Source organism: Caretta caretta, chromosome 6 (assembly GCF_965140235.1).
Source record: "Caretta caretta isolate rCarCar2 chromosome 6, rCarCar1.hap1, whole genome shotgun sequence".
NCBI classification, from domain to species: domain Eukaryota; kingdom Metazoa; phylum Chordata; order Testudines; family Cheloniidae; genus Caretta; species Caretta caretta.
Window position 1 is genome coordinate 20,157,691 of NC_134211.1, and position 26,185 is coordinate 20,183,875.

The following is a 26,185-nucleotide window of genomic DNA, read 5'->3' on the forward strand; positions in this document are numbered from 1 at the left end:
GGACAGTGGAATGTCAGTTTATTTACACAGACACAAGAGGGGAAAAGGGCACTTTTCCTGCCCGTGCTGATGCATAGATGAGCAATGTGAACAGAGAGCTTCGCTCACATCAGTAGCTGAAAGGTTTGCACTACTCAGAATACACACAAAAAACTGGCACAATGTATAAAAACTGACCTGGTGTTAGAAGAGAATTACAGTTGGCCTCAATTACAGTTCTAAGAAACATTTCTTAATGAAGACGGAAAGAAGCTTTCAGATTTTGTGATCCCTTCAACATTAGCAGCTGGAGCCAAAGCCCACTGAACCCCTTTGGAAAGGCTCCTGTTAAGCTTTGGATCAAGGCCCTGTTTCTTCACTAAGAAACAATATTCACCTTATGCCTGTTAACGAAGAACCAGAACTTCCGGGTCTTCTGATTTGCTGAAAGCATGATTTGTGTCAGGAGCTATGCCAGTTTACAACCTCTGGGGAAGCAGCCTATTTATTCCATCATATGGGAAGTAGCAGTCATTAACCAAGTATCAAAAAGTACACTACAAAAATCCATATTTAATTAACACACTCTCACTGATTGCCTCCCAAAGGTGCAGTGCAGAGGCTGATCCATGAAATTTGATTTTCTGGCTTAGTATGAAGCAGCTGGTCATTAGTGTCCTTTTATTTCCTACTTCCTTCTGCAGTCCAAGTTGTGGAGAGAAGGAAAATGAAGGGCTTTAATGTGTTGCTTTGTGTGGAACTCCCATGATCACAACTGAGGTGTGAGAGAACACAATCAATCCCCCCTGTACCTGTGATGCGAGTTAGGCAATTTTTAAATCAAATCACAAGGGTCGTTTTATTAAAAAGGCAAAATAGTCCGTAGCACCCAACTCAGATCAGCTTGGCATTTCAGGGCAATAGCGAGAGGCCCTTCTACTGTACAGCTTGTACTGAGGCTGCCTCCCTACCCAGTTTGTGTCCACACACGCTCTTGGTAACGCAATCATGTTGGATACACTGTGCTTTGATTTTTCTCATGAGCATCATTATCAGGCTATAACTAGGTTCTAAATGGTCCTTCCTCGTTACAGCAGATAACGAGGAAGGACCATTTAGAACCTAGTTATAGCCTGCTTCTGAAGGACTGGCTTGTGACTCATCCATCCCTCCCACACACCGCACTAACACTGCGAGACAAGTTACGCCCTGTCAGGCTACAGTCTCGTTAACCACTGAGTGTTCTCGGGCTGTGCAATCCTTTCCCAGTGAATGCAATGCCTGCTCTACAGAGAGTGCAAAAACCCTCTGGCTGCGTGAGACATGACATTAGAAAAAGGCATATTACTAAAGTCAAATGCTACTTAAAGCCTTCAACACCTGAGCTAGAAGGCACCAGACCTGCTGCTGCTCCATAGAGAAGAGGGAGAAGGGGCTTGGCACATCTTGCCAGTTGCGTGTGGGGCTGTTTTCAACCCTGCACACCTTGACCTGCTGCTTTCATGTCTCCCTCCTCTTGCCCTTGTCTATCTCCTCCTCGTGCTATAGGCAAGCAGCCCCTTGAGGCTGATTCACCTCCCCCTGGAATCGTTTACTTTGGCCACTGAATTCAACTGGAGCCAGATTAGACTCCTAAAGCCTTTCTGCTCATGCTGGAACGACTTCTGTGAGGCCAACAGCAGCAAAGACCAACCCGCTTGTGGTGTAAAACTGAACTCCAGTACAAGATGTCAGGAGAAGAGCCCCTCTCCACTCTCAGGCTGGCTGGGGGAGGGCTGGACTGCCACACCAACTGAATTACACCCTAGCCCATGTAAAGGGATTTGCCTCTATTTGGAAGTCACAGTTCAGCTGCAAAGCCAAAGGCCTCGCTAGCTGCTCAAGTGCTGGTCCTCTAGGTCAGCCCCAGATTGGACCCACTCAAACAGGTGACATTCCATCCAGGAGCAGGGAGTTGTACACAGACCTGCAATCACCTACATTTACTAGTGATTTGTGGGGGGCAGAGGGGTTCAGTTTGTGGGTGCTGGCTTGACACCTTAAAAGGCCTGACTTTGAGAGAGCAGGTGTTCTACATGTTCTGACAATCAGGCCCTTTTAAAAAGTGTCCCAGCGGGGCCCCCAAGTCACTTTTGAAAACTTAGGCCAAAGTCCATTTGGATGACACACAGAGCCCTGTGCTAATAAAAGGAAGCTAAAACATAAACATGCCCAATTTACCTAAGCAATAAAAAAAACCTAGGGAAAGTACCACAGTGGGGCAGGTGTTCTATAAATTATACTTTAATATTAGTGCTTAACATTCTGCCAGACACACCAGGTGAAATCCGGGCCCCTGTGATGTCAATGGCAGGACACCCGCTGAATTCAGCAGGGCCAGGGTTTCACTCACCCTTTGTAAGGTATGTTGGGCTCCATCAGTGCATAGGTTTGGGAAGACCTGCTTCCCTGATTTCTATACGCCCCCTCCACCCCTTCTTTTTTTTTCTTAAAATGCCCTTGCCTGCTCAAAGGAAGGGCAGAGGATGAGACTTCCTGGAGTCCATTAATTTTTCTATTTAAATCAAACTTTCAGCTGTCAGTCCTTGAGACACTTGCATTTTTGAGACTCACAGCTCAGTCAGGATGACCTGTATAAAGATCCAAGCAGCCTTAAAAGGAAAAGGAGGAAGCAATTAGAGCTGCTGGTGAGGAGGCCAACCTCCGTGTGTGTGTGTGTGTGATACACGCACACATTGCGATGACCAAGTGGATTGCCACTCGTTTACGGCCTCACTCACCCTCAGTTCCTAAACTCATGGAATGCAAGAAATTTCAAATGACATATCACTGAAACTACCCAGAATCATATTAACACAATAAATATATACAGCTCAGAATTGTGGGCAGGCAAAAAGAGGAAGATAAGCTCGTCTCCCTCTTGCTGCTTTCCACAGATGCTCAGTGCTCAGATAACATGCTGATACTCAGGTGTCTTAGCAATAGCAACCCCTAAGCTAGGACAGGGAAGGGTCCTAAAGCTAACATCTGTAGTTGCTTTTGGAGGAAAACAACATCCAGTGTGCAATGTCAGTTTCATACAGGTCTCCTGTCAGAGTCCAGCCTGCTTGCCTGGCAGTAGTCTACAGCAGTCGGCCTTCCCCTACTGGTCCAGTGTTGGTCACGACCCAATGTCTTATGACCCATCCCGCCGCACAAGCGGCGTTGCTCTGATCGCACATCATCACTGTGGCCACTAGCGCAACTGTTCACATGGGCAGAGCACCGGTGGCACTTAGTGCCCGTGCGGCTGTTTGAAAGGCAATTAAGGTGTTGAGATTTTGGCTACACTGCAGTTTAAAAAAAATAAATAAATAAAAAAGCACCCCGCCTACACTCTGGGTGCCCCTGACAAGCATTCTGAAACTGTACTAAATAAATAAATTACCAAAAAAAGAAGAGGTGCAGGAAATAAGGAGCATGGTGTAGGCAGCCAGTGAACCATAGTTTAAGAACTGCTGGCCTATGCCCATTAAAACAACAGGTTACCCTGAGCATGTATGGTTAGGAAAGTGCCAGCTTTATGGATCTGTGCCTATGTATGCTGTGTGTTCATCAGATGACAGCAGGCCAGCGCGTGCGTGCTGTGGTGTCCAAGGGAAGCGGGACAGAAAAAGGGGTAGGGCGGCGGTATGGTGGACTACAGGAACATGGCATGTTTTTCTCTTGTGTGACTGTGCTTTGTGGGGCAAGAAGCTGGCAAAGAATGAAGTGGAGTGTTGTCGGTGTGACTTGGTTCAGGCAGTGACCGCCCCCTGCTCAAGGACGACAAGGAGTTGTAGGGCGAATGGGCTCATACAACACGCGCAAGGCCGAGCGCGGCTGGGCCTGCAAACTGAACTCAGGCAGAGTGTGGAGAGGTTAGAATACAGTGTTCGGCGCTAAACTTTAATTTATTAGCCGGGCACATTTGGGGGAGCAAGCTACTTTGGAATAGGACTGATCCTGCTCCCAGGAAAGTCAATGGCAAAATTCCACTGGGAGCAGGACCAGCCTCTGTTGTGGCTTCCGGGCCTCCCCTCCGCTACACTGTTCAGGGTGTTACTCATTCTCCTCGTTCCCCTCTCAATGCATTGGGGTAAGGGGAGGGCCTGAGGCATGGCACAGCTGTTTAAAGCAGCCCTCCTCGAGCTTGCTTACTTCAGCTGTCTGTATGCTACTTGGGCACAGCTGACGTGTCTAGCAGATCTACCGAACCATGGGTGCTTCCATTTCACAGATCTCTGACAGGCGAGCGCTTGAAAGGGACATAGCATGAGGAGAAAGTGGAATCTGTGTCTTCTATAGGGGCCTCTCCCCTGTTCCTAGCCCTGGGTGGGGATTTTTCCATAGTGGTCTATCAGCTGATTAAAGCTCAGATCCTCAAGTATTTAGGCTCCAAACTTCCATTCAAATCAATGGAAGTTAGGAGCTGTGGCTAAGTCACTGTCTGACGGATTAGTTCACCTTGTACCAACCCTGTGACCCCAGGAGAGCTGGCCAGGGCTACTGTACGACCCACCCCCAGGACTCCTGCTTCACTCACGTCAGCAACAGGCGGTGATAAGGATTTTTTCCCTGTCACCACCCTTCACTCAGCTTAAAACCCAGCCAGCTCAGCCCAGACAGAGACACAAGATCATTACATTGCAGTGCTGTAGATGAGTATGCCCCACCCCACTGTCGTTTCCCTCCCCGTGCACACCCTGACTTTCTTGCTGAACTCCTGAAGCAGAGAGGAAGATTCTCTTGCTTCTACCTTCAGAGCACAGTGTCTGGTAGCCTGTTTATTTCAGCTGGGGAAAAAAATCTCTATTTTCAATTGGTGGCCCTGAGTAGGGAAGACTGAGCTGTCTAGTGCTGTAATATCTGAGCACCTCACATACATTTATCCTCACAACCTTATGAGATAAGGAATTGTTCCCATTTTACAGATGGGGAAAGTGAGGCCCCCAGCTGCAGTGACTTGCCCAAGGTCACTAAGGAGGTGGCACAGCATGGACTGAACCCAGGTTTACTGAGGCCAGTGAAGTGGCTAAGCCACAAGGCCACCCATCATCTCACACACACACTTCCTGATGGGGGCAAACTGATGCAAGTGGGCAGGGGAAAGGCGGCAGTGTTTTCAAAGGCAGGCCAGTCAGGCAGAGACCTAGGCAAGGACGGGCCAATGCTGCTCTCCCACGTGCAGATCAGATCTTAGGGAGGGGAGGAGGTTCAGTCAATCTGCATGTTGTACTGCTCAATGAGGTCATACAAGCTGTTGAAGCAGCTTGACACCTGGAGGCTCACATTCCCGCTGTTCAGGGACGAGGCTCCCTCCCGCAGGGCCATGTCATGGACATACTCACAGAACTTGGGCACCAGCTGCAAGAGAGAAACAAACACCCCTCAGGAGGCGTTCACCTGTGCCGCCACATTGCTATGCATTGCCTCTTTTGAATGAGCCACGTGAATGGCCCCGTCAGAGCCTCCATCTGTTCCCCTGCCCCAGGGGGTGACTGCTGGGGGAGACATGCTCTGTCAGCAACGCCCAGAGACAAGGAAGTGAGGGCTTGCGGTGCAAGAGTGTGGCAAGTGCATCTCTCACCTGTCTGGCAACCCCAGATTCAGCCCTGTGCTGGCTGCAACAGCCTGCTGTGGGCTTTGCAGGCATGCAGAATAGCCAGGGTACAGGTCGGTCTTGGCCACAGCTTTTCTGTGCCTGATCCACCTCTTCCTTCCTTAAACTTACACTCTGCAGCGAGGGCTGCTGTGAAAGCAGCATAGGGCTGGCTCTGTGACTGGACCAAAGGGGTTTCTGCACTGGGGCTATTCCCTAGAAGGCCCTTATGCCTACGCTGCAGCCCCATCAGATCGGTCTAGGTTCTCATCTTGGTACCCGTCATGGTAGTGTCAGAGTGCTAAACGGTATGCGTTCCCACCCCTCCCAAACAGCGGCGAGCCAGGACTGGTCTGTGCATTGGCAGGGCTCACTGGAGGGGAATTTGGATAGTCAAAGAGGACTAATAATTAAGCTAGAAAGAGATGCTTAGTTACCCTCCCAGGACTGTAAAGCTTTAGAGGCAGAGGAGGATTCTCCACTTCTTGCCATGTGGCTGTGAAGCTGAGTGGGTGGGGGGGGTAAATCTCTCCCCGCTGGTTACTCAGGGATCTCCACTCAAGCACTAGCTCCTCACCAGCTACATGGACCCATGGCCACTCCACGCAGAAGAGGGGCGCAGCCTCTTAGCGGCTGCACGTCAACACTGAAGTCAGTGGAGCTGGCCATCAGTGAACAAACACTAACCCCTGAACCATCCCGCCAGAGACGAAGGATGCTTGGCATTTAGCCATCACTTCCCTCCATAGCTAAGGGAGAATGATGTTTCTTGGCTCACCTTCACTAGGATTAACATGGCCTCCTTGGGCTTGGATTTGGAGAAGCACTGCCCAAAGCCAAGGTAGATGGTGAAGTCGGGAGATGCAGCCCTTTGATGTTCCTTAAAATCCTTCAGCTCTGCAGAAGGAAACAGGATGGTTTTAGTAGCACAAGGACAAGGCAGGCATTGGGGTGGCTGGATTAAATAAACTGCCCTAGGATGGTCAGGGGACGGTGGCCACGAGAGGAGCTTTCCAATTAGGAGATTCTGGGGCTCCCTCACCCTTGCTCCTGGCCATTCTCTCTTCTCTCCGAAGCGCCCAGGCAAAACCTGGAGCCCAGTGCTTATGCAGGCTGGGCTCCGGCCCTTGGTCAGCCTACGCGCCTCGACCACACTGGAGCCCCATGGGGAAAACGTATGGAAAGTAACGTCTCTTGGAGTTTCTCTCAGCTAATCTAACTGCTACCCGTAAATCTGGCCCCATAGAGTAAGCCACACCCGGATGCAGACTCACCCTTTGAGAACACCTCATAGTCGAAGATCTCCATCTCGATGCCGCGTGGCAGCAGCTTGGGCTCAGGGCTCTGAGCCATGTTCACCAAGTGCCTGGAGAGGGCCCAGAAAACCTTGCACTTATTCAGGCGCTTGGCATAGATCTTCTTGTGCTTCTGCTCCAGCAGCAGTCCTGTGTTCAAGAGCAGCTGCCTGGTGAACTGGGCCTGCTTCTGGTCAGACAGCTCATCTGGGCTTGGGAACTGGACCACCTGTGTGCAGCTCGGAGCAAAGGTGGGGTCCTCGTTATTGTACGCGAAGAGGCAGCTGCTGGTGGCCACCTGCACCTCATGGAGCGGCCTCCCTCGGTAATAGATGGTGATGTCCATAGTGGGAGGAATGGTTTCTGCAAGAGACGAGGGAACGCTTGGACTATATAGGGCCTGACAGGAACAGGTGCGCTCTGGTTCCGAACAGGCTGCTTGCCAAGGGCCCGATGTAATGCTCACTGAAGTCAGTGAAGACACTTCCACTGACCTCAGTGGATGCTGGATTAGCCCCCAACATGCTGAGCCCATTGTCCCCATGCCCGGCTGCCACTGGTGTCCTTGTTGGGAGTCTCAGCAGAGCATTGCCTTGGCATTATGGTACCTGTCCATCCCTGCAGTTGGTCCCCATGGAACTTCCTGGATCCCCCTCTGCAAGCGGAGACGGGGCTGCGGAGATGTGGATGGGGGTGGGGCGGGGTATCTATTTCAAACCTGAAGCCGAGATGTCTAAACCTCCAAGAGAAGTGAAGAGGGCCCTCTAATCTAGGGGTGGGGTGGGAAAGGTCGGTGCCATTCGGTTCCAATAGCTGTGTTTTCCTAAAGCTTTGACAAGTCTGCCCCAGTCCTTGTTCACCTTCAGAGGGAAGAGGGAGGGGTGGGTGACGGATGTACTCTGTGCTTGGGGCAGGTCTCCTTCCCTGGGGCAGGCAGCTGGGGTGGTGTCACTGACCTGTATTGTTCTGCGATGGCACTGTGTTGGGGGGAGGAGGATGCTGCTCTGGGAGAGGGGCGGCCAGCAGGGTCAACCTGTTCTGCTCGGGGGCTGCCCACTGATTCGCCGGCTGGTGATAACTGTTCTCTCCCAGGCCATTCAGCGTCTGATAGATCACTGCGTTTCCTGCAGGCGCTTCGCTCGGGAAAGTGCTCTGGACGCCCGCGTGGTTATTGTAGTGAGGTCTCCCTGCAAACAGGACTTCCGCTAGGATGGAGAACAATAGGCTTGTGAGACGGGTAGGCAGTAACGAACCCGTTAGTTTCTGCTTAGCTCCGCTCTTTTCACCCACTCTCTTCTACAGTCCCTCCTGAAAACCCCCTGCTTTAAGCCCTAAACTGTCTGTCCAAAGGAAAAAAGGCAGTTTTTAAAGAGAAGGAAACAATATCATCATTCTGACAAACGACAGTACTGCCCAGATGCCCGCACAGCGTCACTGCTCGGTTGTTTTGCTTTTGCTGCCTCCCATCCTCCACATTTAGACTGGAAGCTCTTTGGGATAGAGACTGTCTCCCGAATGCACCTCACGTCCTGCTGGTGCGGGATGAGTAATTGCAAGGGAATGGGGGAAGTTTTAGATCTAGCAAACAGCTTCATTTCGGTGCTGAACGGGAGCTGAGCTCTTCTGGCAAACTGGCTTCCTGTGCAGGATCAGCTCTAAGTAGGCTTGGCAGAGCTCGGTGTTTATTTCTGAGAACTGGAGGATAATGGTGATTGTTTATTTTTAAGCATTTCCCCCCTCCCCTCCCCCAGTTTAAATGTTCACAGTTGTGGGAAGTGATGGGAGGGGGTCAGATGGCAGGGCAGGCCAGGCCAGGCAGTAATTCTTTAACGACTGACCTTGATTTCAAAAAGCTAAAGCTTTATAACTGTTAGAACCCGAATTGTCGACCTCACTGGTCAAAATGTGCACAGCCCATAGCCCTAAACCAAACTCTCGTGAATTGTTCAGCAGAGGAAGAAAAATGCTGCTTCTCTGCACATTTCAATTTTTATCGATGGACTATTTATTCCTCGGTTTGTGTGTAGAGTGAAATCGATTACCGACATTTACCGATAAAAATCTAACCCTCCGAAGCCTAGTTCCATATCTGCTTCATTTGCTATTGGGGGGGAGCATAACCTTCCAATGATCCGACAAGTCTTTTCTGTCTCAAGTGCCTGTTTACACCGGCCAGCTCTCAGATAATGGGGATATACTGACCTGCACTATTAAGAAGCTGACTTATGCCAGGAACTGTTCTGGATGGGAGGGGCTGCTGTAGAAGTGAGGCCGCAGAAGGGTCGTAAGCATTTTGCATGGGTTGGGTCACCCACTGGCCAACGGGTTGGTGATAGTTCTCCACTGGTCCATTTGCCGCTCCGCTCCCCTGCGGTGGGTAGCCATTTTGGCCCATATGTTGGTTTGGATAGCCTTGGCTGTCTTCATATGGTACTTCCCCTGATGGAGGGCGGGGAGGGGGAAAGAAACCCAGTGTTAATTACCAGAGTTGGGTAAGGCACTGCAGCATGCTGGCCATTACATTAGACAATTCAATAGCTGCTGAGCGTGCTCGCTCTCTCCTTTTGGAAATGCTGCAAGATCTTCCTATTGGATAAAGCTTTACCATGGCAATGCCCTTTGCAGTATCCACCACTCCCCATGCTTCCCAACCCTAGCCCGAACCTCACTTTTGGGAATCCAAACAGGGAGGGGAGATGGATTTCATTGCTATTGACCGACCCTGACCTCGGGGGTTGATCCACCCAGATGCAACACACCCGATGTGGGTGAGTGGCTCAGTGCAGGGCCCTTGCTGCCCGCAGCTAGCATAGGTCTGGTCTTGGGGTGGGCAGGGTGAATGACCCTTGCCGTTTGTTTTAGTTTTACAGAAATGGCCCCAGAGCTTCCCAGCCTGAAGGTCAGACGTCTCAGAAAGAGCAGGGGGGATCCCAATCCAAAATTTGGCTTGCTTTCCACTGCTGAGGCAGGCATGGAACCTACCCAGCAGGACTCCCATGGTGTCACCAGCCCATCTTGCTCTCAAATCATCATGCAAGTCCCCAAACATAACCACCCCCCTGCCCCCAATTTGGGGCTCTTTTTATTTGCCTTCTGGTTTTGAGCCTCAAGTTCACGGTTTCAAGCTTTTCTCTGCAACCAGAAACTTATTTCTAATTTTTTAAATGAAAGGTGGGAATTTTGTCTCATCACATGACTCCAGGAGCTGGGGCTCTACAACAAGATATCAAATAGCCCAGGACTCAATGCTTAAAATCCTGAGAGTGGGCAACACTGTTCGCTTATGTGGGGGAGTCCCCAGCAGGAGCCAGAGTGAGCACAGCTGGCTCCTAGACGTCCTGCCAGCAGCGGGCATGCAGGAGGAAGGGGTCACAGCTGGAGCTCTAGCCTATGGGGCAGAGAATCAGAATGGCTTTTGGCTTTCCTTTCTCCTGGGCAGCCCTGGATGACTGTGTGGGGAAGGGGACTAAGTCCTTTGCCAGGCTTTCCTCCAGGACCCACACCGTGCTAGTCAAACTCCTGTCCCGCTTTCCCTACAGCTCCCATAGCCCCACAGGGAAGAGAGCAACCTCTCTCGCCTGTAATGCAGCAGGCAGCCAGCAGGGGTGCTGCTGAGCAGCTGCAGGAGGGAAGGGAGAGTAGCCGCTCCCCGTCTTTCTGGCTCACATCAGAGCTGCTGAGGGAGATGCAGTGGGTGTTGGCTGGGCAGCAGCATTCCCAGCACCTTGCTGCAGCAACCAGGCTGACACAAACACTGCATTGCAAAGTCACATGATGCTGCTCAGGGACACATGTTCGTTGAGAACCAAGTACACATTTTCTTCTATGCAGTCGCCCTTGGCGCACAATTAAGAGCCTCAAGGGCCACAGGGTGGGGGCGGGCAACACCCCTGCTTTAGATCCTCTTCATTGTTTTTGCTTGGATGCTGTACAATAACCTGCCACTTGGTTTCTGAGCTGAGTACGTGGGCTGGAGCAGCTGTTGAGAGGGATACCTCCTAGGCACCTCCCTGCAGCCCATTGGCTTCCTGTCTGGAACTGCCCGCGCTGTGGGAGAAGGCTCTGCTGGCATGGGACGGTGAAGAACCACAGCTCTCGACGAGCACATCAGAAGGCAGGGCAGGATTCCCTCACCCCTGGAATACAATGGGACTGTCCCGACACTCCGCACCCAACATTTCTAACACAGGCCTAGGAAGTCACTGGGAGGTCCAGTGAGAGCCAGCTGTATTATGAAACATAGGTGCCTCTGGGTACAGCTCTGCTCTTTGGGGTCTCAGCCTACCTGAACCTCCATCCAGAGCCCACGGCAGCTGCTGCGGGCTGCAGCCACTCTGGGTTAAGCTGCACTGTTGCAGAATCCACTGGAGTATGTCGGGGCTGCACTGGTAGCCGTTTGGCACCAAATTATTGGTGGTGTAGCCCTGGGACAGATTCCTGCCAGGGTCGTAGGCTGGCCTTTCGTTCTGCACGCTGTCCATCTCTGTGGAGCAACAAGAGCCGAGGACGGTCTCAATCACATGCACGTCTCTATGCCTGTCACAAGTTTTTTCTCATGCACCTCTCCACCTGTCCCACTAGAAGCTGGTTTTCCTCAGGAGTTCGCTTTGCACAGTGGAAGCCTGCAATAGCCCTGCTCCTGCCCATGGGGTTTGGCTAGGACCTCACCATGCTGGGCCAAAGCGAGCTGTTGGGGGTGTGACACTGTTGGCCAAGGTCTGTCTCCCCAATGACCTTGGCACCACGTTTGAACCTGCCCGGGGCTGTTGCCCCTGATGGCATCACGCAGGGGTTCTTTGACAGACTTGTTGCCACAGACCCACCGACTATGGGGCAGTGTCTTTGATAGCTGGGTTAGAAATTGATCTTGAATAGGCTGGTTTTAAAGGCAATCAGACCACAGTCCAACTACTGGGCACTGAATCTGAACTGAACAAGGATTAAACTTGACTGCTTATTCGAGCAAAGGTTTATCAGCTCCGCCATATTGTTATTCTCTCTTATCTCCTTCCCAAGCATGTATTATGTTTATTCATTCCTGTTCTATTCGATTAGAATTAAATGCAACACCGACCTTCCACCAGAATTCCAGACAAGGTGGAAAAGCCGCAGGGCTATTGCACTAGGAAGCAACGACTTTGATTCAAAGTCTGTATGCCTCAGGATAATTTCCTGGCTAGTTCATCCTGCTTCCTGCCCCAGGGCATGTGGAAATGCCGAGAGACTCAACCAAGGTGCTGAATAGATCAGTGGCAGAGCAGGAAAGAGAACCCCGGGCTCCCAACTCTCAATCGAGTGCCCAAGCCTTCAGTAAAGAGATCCAATTCAATGAACAAACAATGGAGGAGCATAGGGCCATATGCAGCACCACGGTTTCTATTCTGGGTTTTATCTTCCGGAATCCAATCATTTACACTTTAAAAAAAAAAAAACAAAAATCAGCAAGTAACTTACCTTGGGGAGGGTTTTCCAGCGACATCTCCAAATCTAATTCTATCTGCGGCTGCAAAACAAAGCACCCAAGACCATTCTCTTTGTTTTATTGGATTCATCACAGAGATGTGCGTGAGAAAGTGCATCAGTGAAGCAACACCCCTACAATTAGCTGGGCATTTCTGCACCCATTCACAGAGAGGCTTTGACCAGCGAAGTGGATTCAGCCATGGCCTCATTCTGTTGCTAGTCTTGCTGCTTCCCAGTGGCCCAGCAGAAACATGCAAGTCCCAGCTAAGGCCAGCCTGAGCCAAGGAGAGTGGCTACTCAGATATGCAGGCAAGCCAAATACGCTTTGCGTTCTTGACTTGAAGACGCATCCAAGAGGGAGGGGCTGAGAACCTGGGAGCCTGCTTGACACAGGGATAAGCACCCCTGATGCAAATGGTGGCTTTCTTTATGGACATGAGGGTTTGTAGCTATGTTGGCATATGGCCACTGGAGGCTGGAATGGAGACAATTCCCCCCAGTGTGATCCAGGGGCCAGATTCTCAGCTGCTGTGAATTAGAGCAGTTCCACAGCGGCCAATAGAATCCTCCCAGGGTCTTAGGCCTACATGAGAAAGCTGCACCAGGTTAACTTAAAACTGATTTGAACTAAACCGCTCCAAACAACTGGGTGGAACTTATTGCAGTTTAAGAGGAGCTTATGCTAGTTTAGCTTTAAACTGATTCCCAACTGACTTAAGCTAAACCAAACCAAGACTGATTTAAACCAAACCAAAAGTGTCTGCACAAGAATTTGCCCTGGTTTAGCTTAACTGATTTTGAATCACACCCTTAGTTAAATTTTAGACTTTTTCCTGTAGACAAGGCCTTTGACAGACACATGGTTCCTGGAAGAGCTGGAGGGGAGAGAGTGTGTCCTGAATGTGTGGATGTTTTCATGCCAAAATCAGAACAGGTAATTTTTATTCCCTCCTCACCTGAATCCACTGTGTGGATGAAAAGGTTACATGGTAGCAGACAAAAGCAGTTTTCCCCCAGGCAAAAACTCTTTCATTCCGTTGTGGAAAACTTTTTTCACACAGTGAGAAGACTGAGCTGGATCATCTTCTGTGATTGCAGCTCAGGAGCTAGCTGTGTGTGTATTTAGATCTGGTGTTGCAAACATGACTTCTTGCAAAAAGAGATGCATGATCATTCGCCTAGCTGTTTTCCTGGGGCCAGATTCTGTCCCTGCAGGGTATAAGCAACTCCCAGGGACATTGTCTAGAGACACATTCACATGGAGGGCTCTAGCAGTGACGTTGATTGAGTCAGAACTCTGCAGCGTGGGGGTGGGGAGTTTATCCCTGTTAATTTCCCATGAGCCACTAAGTTTAGTGAAACGTTATCAGGTTCTGATGATTCCAGGGCTCCTTCAAGCTTAGCACTTCCCCAGCTTCTCCCGTCCCCAGTTCTGGTACCTGCAGTTGCTGTGGCATATGGTGATGCAGATTAGGGGCTTCTTCAGAAGGGGGGCTGATGTCTTCTTTACTGTCATGCAGGTTATTGTCTAAAAGACAACAGCAAATTACACAGGGATGGGGAGGAAAAAACCAGTGGTTTAGCAAATGGAATTTCTCACACGGGAAGTTAAGCATGATCCATAGTTCCAAGAAGTGGGATTTGCTCAGGGCTTAAGGCCCATATGTTGAAAACTCTTCACTAATTTGGATTCCCTCAAGTTTAGGAGTTCAACTGGAGACACCAAGGGCCTAACTTCTCAAAGGTGACTGGTGAATTTGGGTGCCCAACTTGAGACACTTTGAAGAGGTCTAGTTTTCAGAGGGCAGATGCAGACCCCTTTCTCAATGTCAGGTCCCTTTACGGTGTTGAGTTGTGCACCCAAAAAATTAGTGGGCACTTCTGAAAATGTTGCCCTTAATGCCACCAGTTTATCCAGTTCTTCATGACCTTCTGCACACTTTGTTGGGAAGCCTTGAAAGCTGCCCTCATTTATACCTGCGTCACCATAGCCTTCACAGCTCCATTGACTTTACAGGGTAACGCGTGTGCAACTAAGTTAGAATTTGGCTCACGGGGTTTCCTCAAAGCAGAAATCTGCAGGAGAAGGGCAGTGAGATTGCCCTCGGAAAACATCCGGTACGGTTAGCACTTCTGCCCTACCAGCAGGGAGCAGCACTAAGCACCATGATCTCACGCCAACCATGTCACCCACAGTTCAGGCCACAGGCCCTAATTTTCAAGAGTATTCAGCAGCTCCCATTGACTGAGAACGCTAGGAGTTGCTGGGGGACAAGTATTTTTGAAATATTGCCCTCCCCTGCCCTGGTCACTTTTAAAGGCAGTTACCTAAAATCCCATCTCTCCCACATGACGCCACATTCTATTCAGACTGGATCTGGAGTGGTGCCAGGCAGAGAGTAAAAGAAAAGAGCTCCTTGCACAAATCAGAACCATGTCTGTCTGCGCCTGTCTTCAGCCTGTATTGCCAGCATCCTTACTTTTAGTAGTCGTGGCTTTAGCGGCTGCCACAGCATCGGGGCTTGGGCTGATGATTTTATACACTTTGTGAGGGTCCTCGGAGGTCTTTGAGTTGTCCTGCATCATCAGGAACATGTTTGTGCTTCTCAGGGCGCAGCGGAAGTTGGCTTTCCACTTGGCCGGATCTTTCAGCTTTTCGTTGTACTTTCCGCTGGTTATGGCCCAGGCCTTTCCATAAAGAGAGGGATTGGGGGAGAGAAGACAGGCAGGAAGGCATTAGAGAAGGAGCAGTCTGTCAGTGCCGTCAAGCAGAAAGCCATGTTGATCTTAGCCCCACGGGCAGCAAGGCATGAAGATCTCTGTACAATTCCTTCCAAGCTCTCTATTAGCACCGTTGGTTTTTTTAAAGGATCCGTCAAGCACTTTGCCGTAAGTGTAAACCTCCTTTCCCGCCACAACCTCCACTCAGACCACTGTGGTGGAGTAATCTTTCCCTTTTTGTTACTGTGGTCCAGGACTCAAACACCCAAGAGCTTAGAACTTGACCCAGCCTCCTCCTAGGATGCCGAGGATTCTGGTGCTGATTTTAGCATGATTTCAGACATGTGCTCTGCCTAGGTGCATATACAGTCTCCCATCATCACAGCATCTGAGCATGTTGGACAGTGGGTCTAAATACAGACATGCAGCGTACAATGGAGAAATACTAGGCAAAATCATCAGTGGATCCCATTTTCCCCCTTCCCTTTTTCTTATAAGGTACCCCCTCGATTACTGTTGTTCTGGGCTCATTCATTACAATAGGCTACTTCCCAACTGCTCTGTATTATTATTTATTATATAATGGTAGTATCTGGGGCCCCATGGTGCTATGCACCATACAAGTATAGTGATAGGCCCTGCCCTGAATTGCCTACGATCTGTTAACACAGTTCTGTCCAACTCTTTGTAACAAGCCTGAAAATGAGATCTGTCTCCTGGGTGACTATTTTTGTTTTCCAAGGCACATGCCCGTTAATTGGCTGCCATGGGAAAGATCACAAACAAAAGTTAAGCAGAATCAACTGGGAGATTGTTTTGGCCTTTACCAGCCGTGACACTGCAACTATTGTAATTTTCAGTGTGGTCAGACAGCCCAGCTTCAGGATTTCTGAGGGCTGTTGCCAGCTCAGTCTTTGGGAGGGTCTAATCCTACTCTTAGCCGTGCCTAGTGCTGGCTGAAACTGGAATTCCCATTCTGCAGGAAATTCTGAAATTTCGGGGGGGCGGGGGGGGGGGAATCATTCTGAAACGGAACAAAAAAAATGCAAGTTTGAAATTTCCCAGGGAAGGAGAATTCTGAAATTTCGTTTCAGAAAAGTGACATTCCAAAACATCATTCCAATCTTTTGGAAACCTTTCCCTAGCTCCCTGAGCTGCTCAGAATCCCAGCCACCCACCAGGCAGGGAGCGAGGCAGGTTGGGGAACCTGGAAGCGGGGGCTCTATGGAACTCCCCCTGGCAGGCAGGGTGTGATTAGGAACCTGCCTGGTTTCCATCAATATTTCACTGAAGTTGACACACATTCCGGCAAAATGTTTCCATTTTGACAAATCAGCATTTTCTAACAGAAAAACGTTCCATCTGAAAATTTCTAACCTGCTTGAGCTGAGACATTTCCTGTCACATCTCAACACAACGTTGTCCTCTCATAATGCTCAGAATTTATCTAGGAACCTTTCAATTGCCTGTAAGCTGCAGTCTGCAGGGAAGACCCCATTAAAATGTGGAAAGTCCAGGAAATTCCAAAAGGGGCAGAAGCCCTATTATGATGTATAGAAACAGTCTTTTAAATAGGAGGTATTTATTAAAGAAAATAACTGAAACGACAGGCAGAAACAAGCTTCCACGCTGCCTGAGTTCCAGCTTTGCCTTTTGTTTACTAGAAACCACGCTCTACTTAGAAACATTCAGCACATGGGGCCAGCAAGTGACTGGATGATGTACTGCAAGGGAACATGTTACAAACCATACCAGGGTCATCGGGGTCCTCCCACAGCCATGGGAATTGAAGCTGGTCATTATTCTGAGGCCTGGTGTGCATTCTGCCAAGGAACCCTTCTGTGCTCTGATACCCTGGTGGATGGATACTCCATCGAATGAAAGGGCACTAGCCAATTACTGCCCGGTGCCACACTGTGACAATGATGCATCCTTACAATCACAGAATATCAGGGTTGGAAGAGACCTCGGGAGGTCATCTAGTCCAACCCCTGCTCAAAGCAGGACCAATCCCCAATTTTTGCCCCAGATCCCTAAATGGCCCCCTCAAGGATTGAACTCATAACCCTGGGTTTAGCAGGCCAATGCTCAAACCACTGAGCTATCCCTCCCCCCAGTGCAATGGCATCACGCAGTGACACACCATTATAAGGCAAATGTCACAGAGCAACGTCAGAGCATTGACACTGATCGTTTTGCCAGTTCTTCTTAATTAGTTACCCTGGACTGGGACTGGCTTCTGCAGGAGATGGGGGTTGGTGGGGATGGGGAAAAGAGAATCATTTGGGATCCTACCTTGAAAATCTTGTAGTCATTAGGGTTGATATCCTTCCTGGAAGTGTGTTTCCAGGGGATGCGAAACTGAGTGTGGTCCTTGTCTACCCAGCAGAGCCCCTCGTAGTTTTCACTGTTGATCTGCTTAATCAGCCACCAGGCAAACCGTAATTTTTGAGAACCCCTGTAAAGACAGAGACAGAGGTTATGCCAGGCCTATTGGCCAATGGCAGATCAAAGACCAACCCCTGCAAATAACAGCAATCGAGTAATACCAGAGCCGCCAGGGAAGACATCTGCTGTTCCAGCTAAGTGTGTACAGCTGAAGGAGAAAATGCAGCCCAAGGAAATGCTGCCTTCTCCCTGGGAATGAATGGGGAGGACAGAGTTGATCAGCTGCAGGTTTCTGTTGCTGGTGAGCGCAAACAAGCAACAGCTGCTAGGCATCTATCAGAAGAGATAAAAGCGCACACACAAGGTGGATGTGTGCAGTTATTCTGAAGAAACACGTTCACAGAAATGCTATAAATGGATTGTTAGTCAATAATTAATTAATATGAAAATTAGGTGCCTCAGTGCTGCAAACTCCCTGTGTGACTTGGGGCAAATCTCTATCTTCCTGGGCCTCCATTTCCCCATCTATAAAATGGGGATGACAATGCTTCCTTTCCCTCCCCGTGCTTTTTGTGTTGTGTACCTGGTCTATTGAGTACATCTCTTTCCATATTCGAACGGAATTATTGTGGGGAAGTCACATGGACTGTTATGTGATACATGGGCAGACCAGATGATCACAATTGTCTCTTCTGGTCTTGGAATCTATGAATTGATGAGTTTCTACAGCACTGTGATGGGGCGTCTGCCCCACACTGGCATCCAAGGGGTTAACAGGGCCCAAGGAAGGCTGCTCAAGAAGCAGCCAATAGGAGAGTGGCTGTGAGGAACAGCCAATCAAGGCCCAGCAGGCCCTTATAAGAAGAGTCGGGTCAGTTACTCCCTAGAGTGCAAGAAGGGAGGACTGGGTATCTGGCAGGCAGAAGGAAGCCTGCAGCCTGGACTGAGCTGTGTGGCTAGCAGGGACCAGAGAAAAGCTCCTGGCTGGCTGCTGGGATTTGCAGGCTGAAGCCCTGAGGGAAGGACGAAGAGGGTGCTGGGACCACGGGGAAGTGGCCAGACAATTGGCTGTAGTTGCCACTGGGAAAGTGGTGGGACGGTTAGACTGCAACATTTGCCCCTGGAAGGGGGGAACGCAGATCATGACACGTCCAGAGGGCTGGGTCGTGACGAGAATGCCGCAGTCCTTGGAGTGATGAGGGTCTGGGAGCAGAAGGGACACTGGGTGAAGCACCACTGGGAGTAGGTGTACTGACCCGCAGAGCTAATCCCCAAGACCAGCAGGAGGCGCCAGTGTGGTGAGCCCTGGCAAAGCACCTAGCACCACTGAGTTCCCATCTCACTTGGGCCCTCTAGGCTCAGATCCTCAACGGTATTTAGGCACCTAGCTCCTGTTGATTTCAATAAGAGTTAGAAGCCTAGTTACTTTTGCAGCTCTGGGCCGTGGGCACGAAGGGAATACAAATGATAAAGAAAGGGCAGGCACTCCTTAACTTAAAATACTTCACGGAGATGTTCCCATTCCCGTTTCCTGCAGCAGACAGAAGTGGTCATATTTCACACTTCAGCAAACCTGTAATCATGACAGTACTTTTGCACGGCAGTCTCACGTCCAATTTGGCAGTGGCGCCTTCCCTTTAACAGAGCAGCTAGTCACCGGGCAGCCATGTGCCACAGTAGACAGCCGCTTAGGTGAACGACGGCGACCCTTACAGCCCGGAGGGCCAGTCTCCAGCAGTTCCTTGGCAGATATCAGCCAGGCATGGCTGCCTTTGCTGTCCGCGGGAGATAAGCACAAAAGCTGTTGCCGTGGGATCCACTTGCTCAGGGGTGTGTCCTTTCCGGCCTGCCGGCAGCGGTTACAGCCAGATAGTGCAGGCCGCACTACTCCCACCGGCTTGTGTACGTCACCCAGGCTGCACTGACCGCACCCGCGTCCGGCTCCCCCAAAGCCACTTACCCCTCGCTCTCGGATGCGGCCATCAGGCAGCCAGTCTTGGGTTAATTGCAGGAGGAAGGGTTGGGGAGTTCGCTCCTTTGGTACCAAACGGAATTCTTGCGGGTGAATTGGAAACCTCCAAGCAGGACCTGTATGAACTGGAGGCAGATGCAGGGAGAGTCACTCACATTCGCCGCCATGATGGAACCCCAAATCAACTCCTGTGTCAGCACCGGAGCCCTCTCTGGGGTGTGCTGACAACCACTCGAGCAAGGCGACTGGTGGCTTTGAGCCCCGAGCCAGGGCAGGGTGGACGGCGGGGAGCTCGGTTGCCCAGCAGAAACCCCCAGGAGGTGCCAGTCTCAGAGAAAGGGAGGGGCACATGCAGCTGGCAGGCTTTGCTGGCAGATGGAGCCATTCCTCTTTGTACTGCATCTGCAACCCAGGTGCAGTCCCGCAGTCCCTCCGACTAAGAGCTTACAGACTAATGAACAATACTGCTGCTGAGGAACCAATAGTTAACCTGACTTGCTGGGGTGTTTCTTATAACGCTCCTCTCTAGCTTCCTGCTACAAACCACAAGGGAGGGAAGGGGATTTGCAGACATGCTGAACCCTCAGCCCTCCTTGAGTTTAAGAAAAATCTTCTGCAATTCATGCCACACCTTACTCTCCACTGTATTCCAATGTTACACAAGATCAGTCCCCCTTCCCCCTTTACTCAGCTGGTACCCATCTTCAGTAGAGGAGACGGCTAAGCTATCTCAGGAGCATCTAATGTCTGGCTCTTGAGCCAACCCAATCCCGGCAGCCTGTCTCATCCATGCAATATCAAATTCCCCTTACTGAGAGCTGAAGTGGTTCACAAGGTGAAGGCATAAGGTATTTGGGTCAGGAGATGCTAAATTCTAATCCTGACCCGATCTCTGATTTGCAGCATGATCGTGTGCAAGCTACAAATACCTCCATATGCCTTAGTTCTCCCGCCCCCACCTTTCTATACCTTAGTTTCCCCATCTGTGTAGTGGGAATAATGATTCCCACCTATGGCACATGGATGCTGCAGAGATCCAGCAGAGATATTCTAAAGTGCTTTTGCAAATGCAAATTGCAATGCAAGTGCTAAGTGAGCAACTATAACTGCTGAGGAACCAGTGTAAAAGTTAGCCTGCTGTTTGGCATTATGCAGATGGGAAATAATAGGTATTTCAATCTAAGCACTGAAACACCAGAAGTCTGTATTATTCCTTCTTCCCCTGAATTGCAAACATGGTGCAAATCAGCTGAGTAATGTATTGGTGACATTCATAGAGGGAAGAAAGGGGAAGCCACAGCTGCAGGCTGAGGCATGAGTCTCGTCAGAATATATTTAGCATTTGGAGATATACTTCTGCCTGCCTTTCATCTGAGGCGCGCAAAGGCCTTTGCAGATATAGGCGAACATGCCTCAGAGCACCTCTGCAAACCACAAGAAAACAGAGAGGAGGAGGAGGAGAGGGATCTGCAAAGCTACAGTTCATGCACCGTCAGGAATCAAAGTGTAGAAAAGGAATTTCTCTAGCTTCCATCCTCCAGCACAATTTGCAGCACTTGCATAAAATCTCTCTCTCTCTCACACACCCCCTACTGCACTCACACACCCCAGTGCACGCACACTCTCACACGCCCCAGTTTATGCACACTCTCACCCCTGGTGCACCAGTTACCAAGAAATCCAGCCAACGTTTGTATCTCCTGGCACCCATTCAAAACTGCACTGTTGTTTCAAGAGAAGCTACTGAAGGCAGCTTTATGGGATTGTGATGAATTCTGCTTGCTTTTTCCACAGAAGCTGCCAAATCTCTTATTTTCAATTCCCTCCTCCCACTGCTCCCCAGCTCTAATCAGTTAATAGCATCAGTAAAAAACAGATCAGTTACCTTTGCTGTTACCAGAGGATGTTACCAGGGATTTTGTGAATAGTTGAAATATCAAAGTATTTCCAGCAACCAGTCTCCCTTTTATACTCTTCTGGACTATGTCGTCAGCCCAGCACATTGGCAACAGTGTTCGCGGGATCACAGCCTGTAGCCAATCAGAGCGGACCCTGTACCAAGACGGGGGTTAATAAAACAACAACATGAAACTTCTTCAGAGCATATTTCTAGTATAGCTGTGATGATGCAAGTGGTTTCTATTGGTCCTGCCCAAATATGGCACTTCCTTTCCTGGAAATCACATGATCTTCTTGAAAGTAAAAGTTTCATTTCTATAAAGCAACAAGTTTCAGAGTAACAGCTGTGTGAGTCTGTTTTCGCAAAAAGCAACAAGGCTCTCCAGAGGTGGAAGGGCCCAGCCAATCTGCTGGGCTATGTTTGCAAATGCAAATGTTACAATCAGCAGTCTCAGGGTGTCAGGGACTTCTCCAAAGCTGTTTCTGCAGCAACAGCAGCTCCTCCCAGCTTCATTACTGGGCACTAAAATTTTCTTTCTTTCTTTCTTCATATAAGATTAAATAAAACTGAAAATGGGAAGCTTTATATATATCATTTATACAACGTGTCCATGTGTCTTGTTCTGCAATCCCAGAACAGAAACTTTAATTAGAAATCCTGGAAAACGTGAAGGAATGGAGATTTTGAAGTAATTGGTTCTTGCTTTGTTTACCCTGTTCTGTAATAATTGCAGAAGTCTGTCCACAGCATTCAAAGCGGGAATCTAAACCTAGCCATTGGCTAATAACACAATACATTTTATGTAAAAGCCTCAACTTCACACAGCAATTATTAAACCTGTCTACCAGGTAAATGATAGCCTCTGACTCCTCATAGTCATTTGTGCCCTGCTGCAAAATGAGATCTGTTTTCAAGAAACTATTAAGTCAATACTTAATTACTAGTTCATTCTTTTTATATACCTTTTGTATATAAATTAAATTTGGGGTAAATACAGTATCTGAATATGGAGTAATATATAAGCATTTTCCTGCAATGCAATTTATTTGCCTTAAATTACTACTGTATCTAATTTTATGTTCACATGTTGGAAACCACCTTGGTCTATTTCCATGAGCAAGCACTTGCCTTGTTTAGCATTTTTCCAGTCCAAATAAAATCTGTTATAAGTTTTGCTATTGTCTCTAACATCACAAAGGGTGATACTTGAGTAACATATAATGTCCTTTGCAGGATTTCCCTTCAGGCTAAATTCAATATTAACAAAGTGGACAAGGACAAATACATTCATTCATCTGTTCAGATCAGTTTTAAAAGAATTATAAAAATTAGAGATGGAAAAGCCAAATTAGATTACTGTATCTTGTCCACCTTCCACCTTGCCGGTTCAGGATTGTTAGCAGCTTTGCTAAATTCTACTTGTCCAACCAAGGTGAGAGAAATATGAGTCACTTTTTTGTTCATTATTATTTTCATTCTTGTGGGAAAGGACAGATGATATTCTAGGTTGGCTGGTAAATTTTATTTCAATTTACAAGGCTACCTTTTGCTTTATTTCGTTTTACTTTGTCTTGTGTTTGGTAGGTTTCCATTACTTCTCTTGGGAATGGTGATCTTACCATTAGGAATGTTTCCTACTGTTAAACTGAAGTTCTTAATTTTGCCCTATTACTCCTATCTATTAGAGGCATCACCTACATTTTGGAATAGCTCCTCAGACCACAATAATCAATTATTCTCCTTGATGTTTACACTCTTCATGTGTTTTTAAACAGTTGTTCAGACACTAAGCCTGGGATATTCTTCCTTACACATTGGCAAAATTTATGTGACTCTGAAGATTCAAATACTTGAATCCCTTTAAAGGCAACTCATGTCCTTATCTCCTAGCAGGAGGGCTACAACAGTTAGTGTATTTTGTAAAAATAACTTTTAAAAATGGAAAAGGGACCAGAGTAATTGGAGATTGGCTCTTAAGCATGGTAACCTTAGGGTCTGAGATAAAAATCAGCATGTCAATGCTAAAGCATGTCAGTGCTAAGCATGTTTAACTCAACAAATTTATTTTAATACCCATCAGATCAAAATATTTTTTCATGCCTATGCTTATGGTCATGAAGAAAGATGGTGAGATGGAACAGCACCCAGATCAGCCTTCTGATTAAGGAGAATGTTTCTGTAACCACAATTATAGATGTAGGAGCAGCATGTAAAATCCTAAATAGGAATATGTTTCACTGGAAGGAATTCATATGTAACATGTATATCTACTGCTTATCTACCGTTGATTAAAATGGGGGAGGGATAGTTCAGTGGTTTGAGCATGGCCTGCTAAACCCAGGGTTGTGTGTTCAATCCTTGAGGGGGCCATTTAGGGATCTGGGGCAAAAATTGGGGATTGGTCCTGCTTTGAGCAGGGGATTGGACTAGATGACCTCCTGAGGTCCCTTCCAACCCTGATATTCTATAATTCTATGATTAATTGCAACGGAGATGTGTTCTCTACAAAACCAGGGCAGACAACTGAAACCTATCACCATATCCGCACGATCCCAGGAGCCAAGGTAACATTGAGACCCTACCGAATCCCAGCAGCCAAAAGAGAAGAAATCAAGGCCGAAGTAAAGAGAGTGTTAGAATTAGGGGTTACTGAAGAATCTTACAGTCGGTGGTCCAGTCCCATTGTTCTAGTGCCTAAACCTGACGGTACCACGAGATTCTGTCATGACTTTCGCCGACTGAATGAAATATCCCAGTTTGACGCACACCCCATGCCACGCATCGACGAACTGGTTGACCGACTGGGTAGTGCCCGATTCTTGACTACACTGGATCTGACAAAAGGGTACTGGCAGATTCCTCTGACCAAAGAAGCTAAAGAAAAGACAACATTTTCCACCCCGGATGGGCTATTCCAGTACACCGTCCTCCCTTTTGGGCTACATGAAGCCCCAGCCACATTCCAGCGCCTCACGGATAAGCTGCTGCGCCCCCATACTAGTTATGTAGCCGCATACCTAGATGATGTCATCATCCATACGCCAGACTGGGGAACCCACTTGGAGAAAGTTGAGGCAGTACTGCGCACCTTAAGGTGGGCTGGCCTCAGTATTAATCCCGCTAAATGCACCATAGGGCTAGCAGAGGCTAGGTACCTGGGATATATTGTGGGAAGGGGCATAGTGAAGACCCAAACGAATAAGCTAGAGGCAATTCAAAACTGGCCCTGGCCGACCCAAAAGAAGCAGGTCCGTGCGTTCCTAGGCGTGGTAGGCTACTACCGACATTTTATTCCCCACTTCACCACTAGGGCAAGTCCCCTAACGGACCTGGTGAAGGCCCGAGGTCCAGATACGGTAAAGTGGACCGACGCAGCAGAGTGGGCATTCACAGACCTTCGGACGGCCCTCTGTACTCACAGCCCCAGACTTTAACAGGGAATTTATTTTACAAACAGACACTTCCGAGGTGGGGTTGGGGGCAGTTCTGTCGCAAATGGTGGGAGAAGAGGAATACCCGATCCTCTACCTAAGTCGAAAGCTTTTCCCAAGAGAATAGAAATGTGCAGTAGTCGAGAGAGAATGCCTTGCTGTCAAATGGACTATGGAGACACTGCGTTATTACCTCTTAGGCCAGCGATTTACTCTTGTGACGGACCATGCACCCCTCCAGTGGATGCAGCGGAATAAGGAAAAGAATGCAAGGGTCACCAGTTGGTTCTTATCCCTGCAACCATTCCAGTTCTGCATACGGCACAGGGCTGGATGCCACTATGGCAACGCTGATGGTCTGTCACGAGCATACTGCCTGGCATCCCTAGTTGCCCAACTCTATGGTGTTGAGCGGGGGGGGGGGGGGGGGAGGAGATATGTGACGGGGCAAGGCCAGATGGCTATGGAAAAGTAGTGGGAGATAGATATATTAGCTCCAGGCTAAACAAATCCCTGGTACCAGGTTAAGTGAAATGGCAGCTGCTCCAGGTCAATTAAGACACCTGGGGCCAATTAAGAACTTTCCAGAAGGCAGGGAGAATGCTAGGTTGATTGGGACACCTGAAGCCAGTCAGGGGCTGGCTGAAACTAGTTAAAAGCCTCCCAGTTAGTCAGGTGGTGTGCATGTCAGGAGCTGTGAGAGGAAGTTGCGCTGTTGGAGAAGCTGAGTAGAACACACCATATCAGGCACAAGGAAGGAGACCCTGAGGTAAGGGTGAAGTGGAGCTTGAGGAAGTGAGGGCTGCTGTGGGGGAAGTAGCCCAGGGAATTGTACATGTCATGTTTCTAAAAGGTCAGCTACCATAGCTGATACTATTAGGGTCCCTGGGCTGGAGCCCGGAGTAGAGGGTGGGCCTGGGCTCCCCCCCCCCTTTGCCCCCTGATTAATCACTGAGACTGGGAGACAACAGAGACTGTGCAAGGAAGGATAACTTCTTCTCACCTCCCTCGCTGGTTTATGATGAAAATGGCTCAGTAGAGTGTGACCCTTGTCTCTAGAGAGAGAAGGGTTACGTGGAGGGTCACAGTGAGCCTCTGAGGCTAGTGAAATCCGCCAGGAAACGTGGGACCCACGGAGGCAAGGACAGAGCTTTGTCACATAAGAGACTGTGCCATTGTTTGTGTTGCATTCCAAATGTGAATTCCAGCATTTATCTGCGTACGCTCCAGCTGCATTCACGGCCTTCTAGGTAGCTGTACTGAATGGTGGAGGGATTAGTTGGAGCAGGCTGGCAGAGCAGGCAAGAGATGCATGTGTACTTTGAGGATGGTTTGTTTTCAAATATAATTTTGTGTCAGTCAGTCAAGGCTTTCCCCTGCCCAGGTGGTGTCCTCAGAGCGGAGGGCTTCCCCCTC

At 49.0% G+C, this 26,185-nt stretch overlaps 1 protein-coding gene across 1 annotated transcript; it reads right to left on the reverse strand.

Moving 5' to 3' along the window:
* Position 1: 1 nt before the first annotated feature.
* Positions 2-21,537, reverse strand: IRF7 (interferon regulatory factor 7). The gene is made up of 12 exons (XM_048854783.2): positions 21,324-21,537; positions 19,427-19,563; positions 17,374-17,536; positions 14,838-15,045; positions 13,797-13,885; positions 12,349-12,397; positions 11,180-11,377; positions 9,097-9,333; positions 7,851-8,099; positions 6,874-7,257; positions 6,378-6,496; positions 2-5,364 (listed from the first exon to the last, which is right to left on the reverse strand). The coding sequence occupies exons 2-12, from the start codon at positions 19,447-19,449 to the stop codon at positions 5,215-5,217; spliced, it is 1,869 nt and encodes a 622-aa protein (XP_048710740.1). The 5' UTR covers positions 19,450-19,563; positions 21,324-21,537; the 3' UTR covers positions 2-5,214.
* Positions 21,538-26,185: the final 4,648 nt, after the last annotated feature.

Coding starts and splice junctions, on each gene's coding strand:
- IRF7 (XM_048854783.2), bottom strand. CDS start 19,449: ATGGCCGCATCCGAGAGCGAGGG. Junction 13,886..14,837: donor TAAAGCCACGACTACTAAAA/GTAAGGATGCTG, acceptor GTTGTCTTTTAG/ACAATAACCTGCATGACAGT. Junction 9,334..11,179: donor GGCTCTGGATGGAGGTTCAG/GTAGGCTGAGAC, acceptor GCCCTCCATCAG/GGGAAGTACCATATGAAGAC.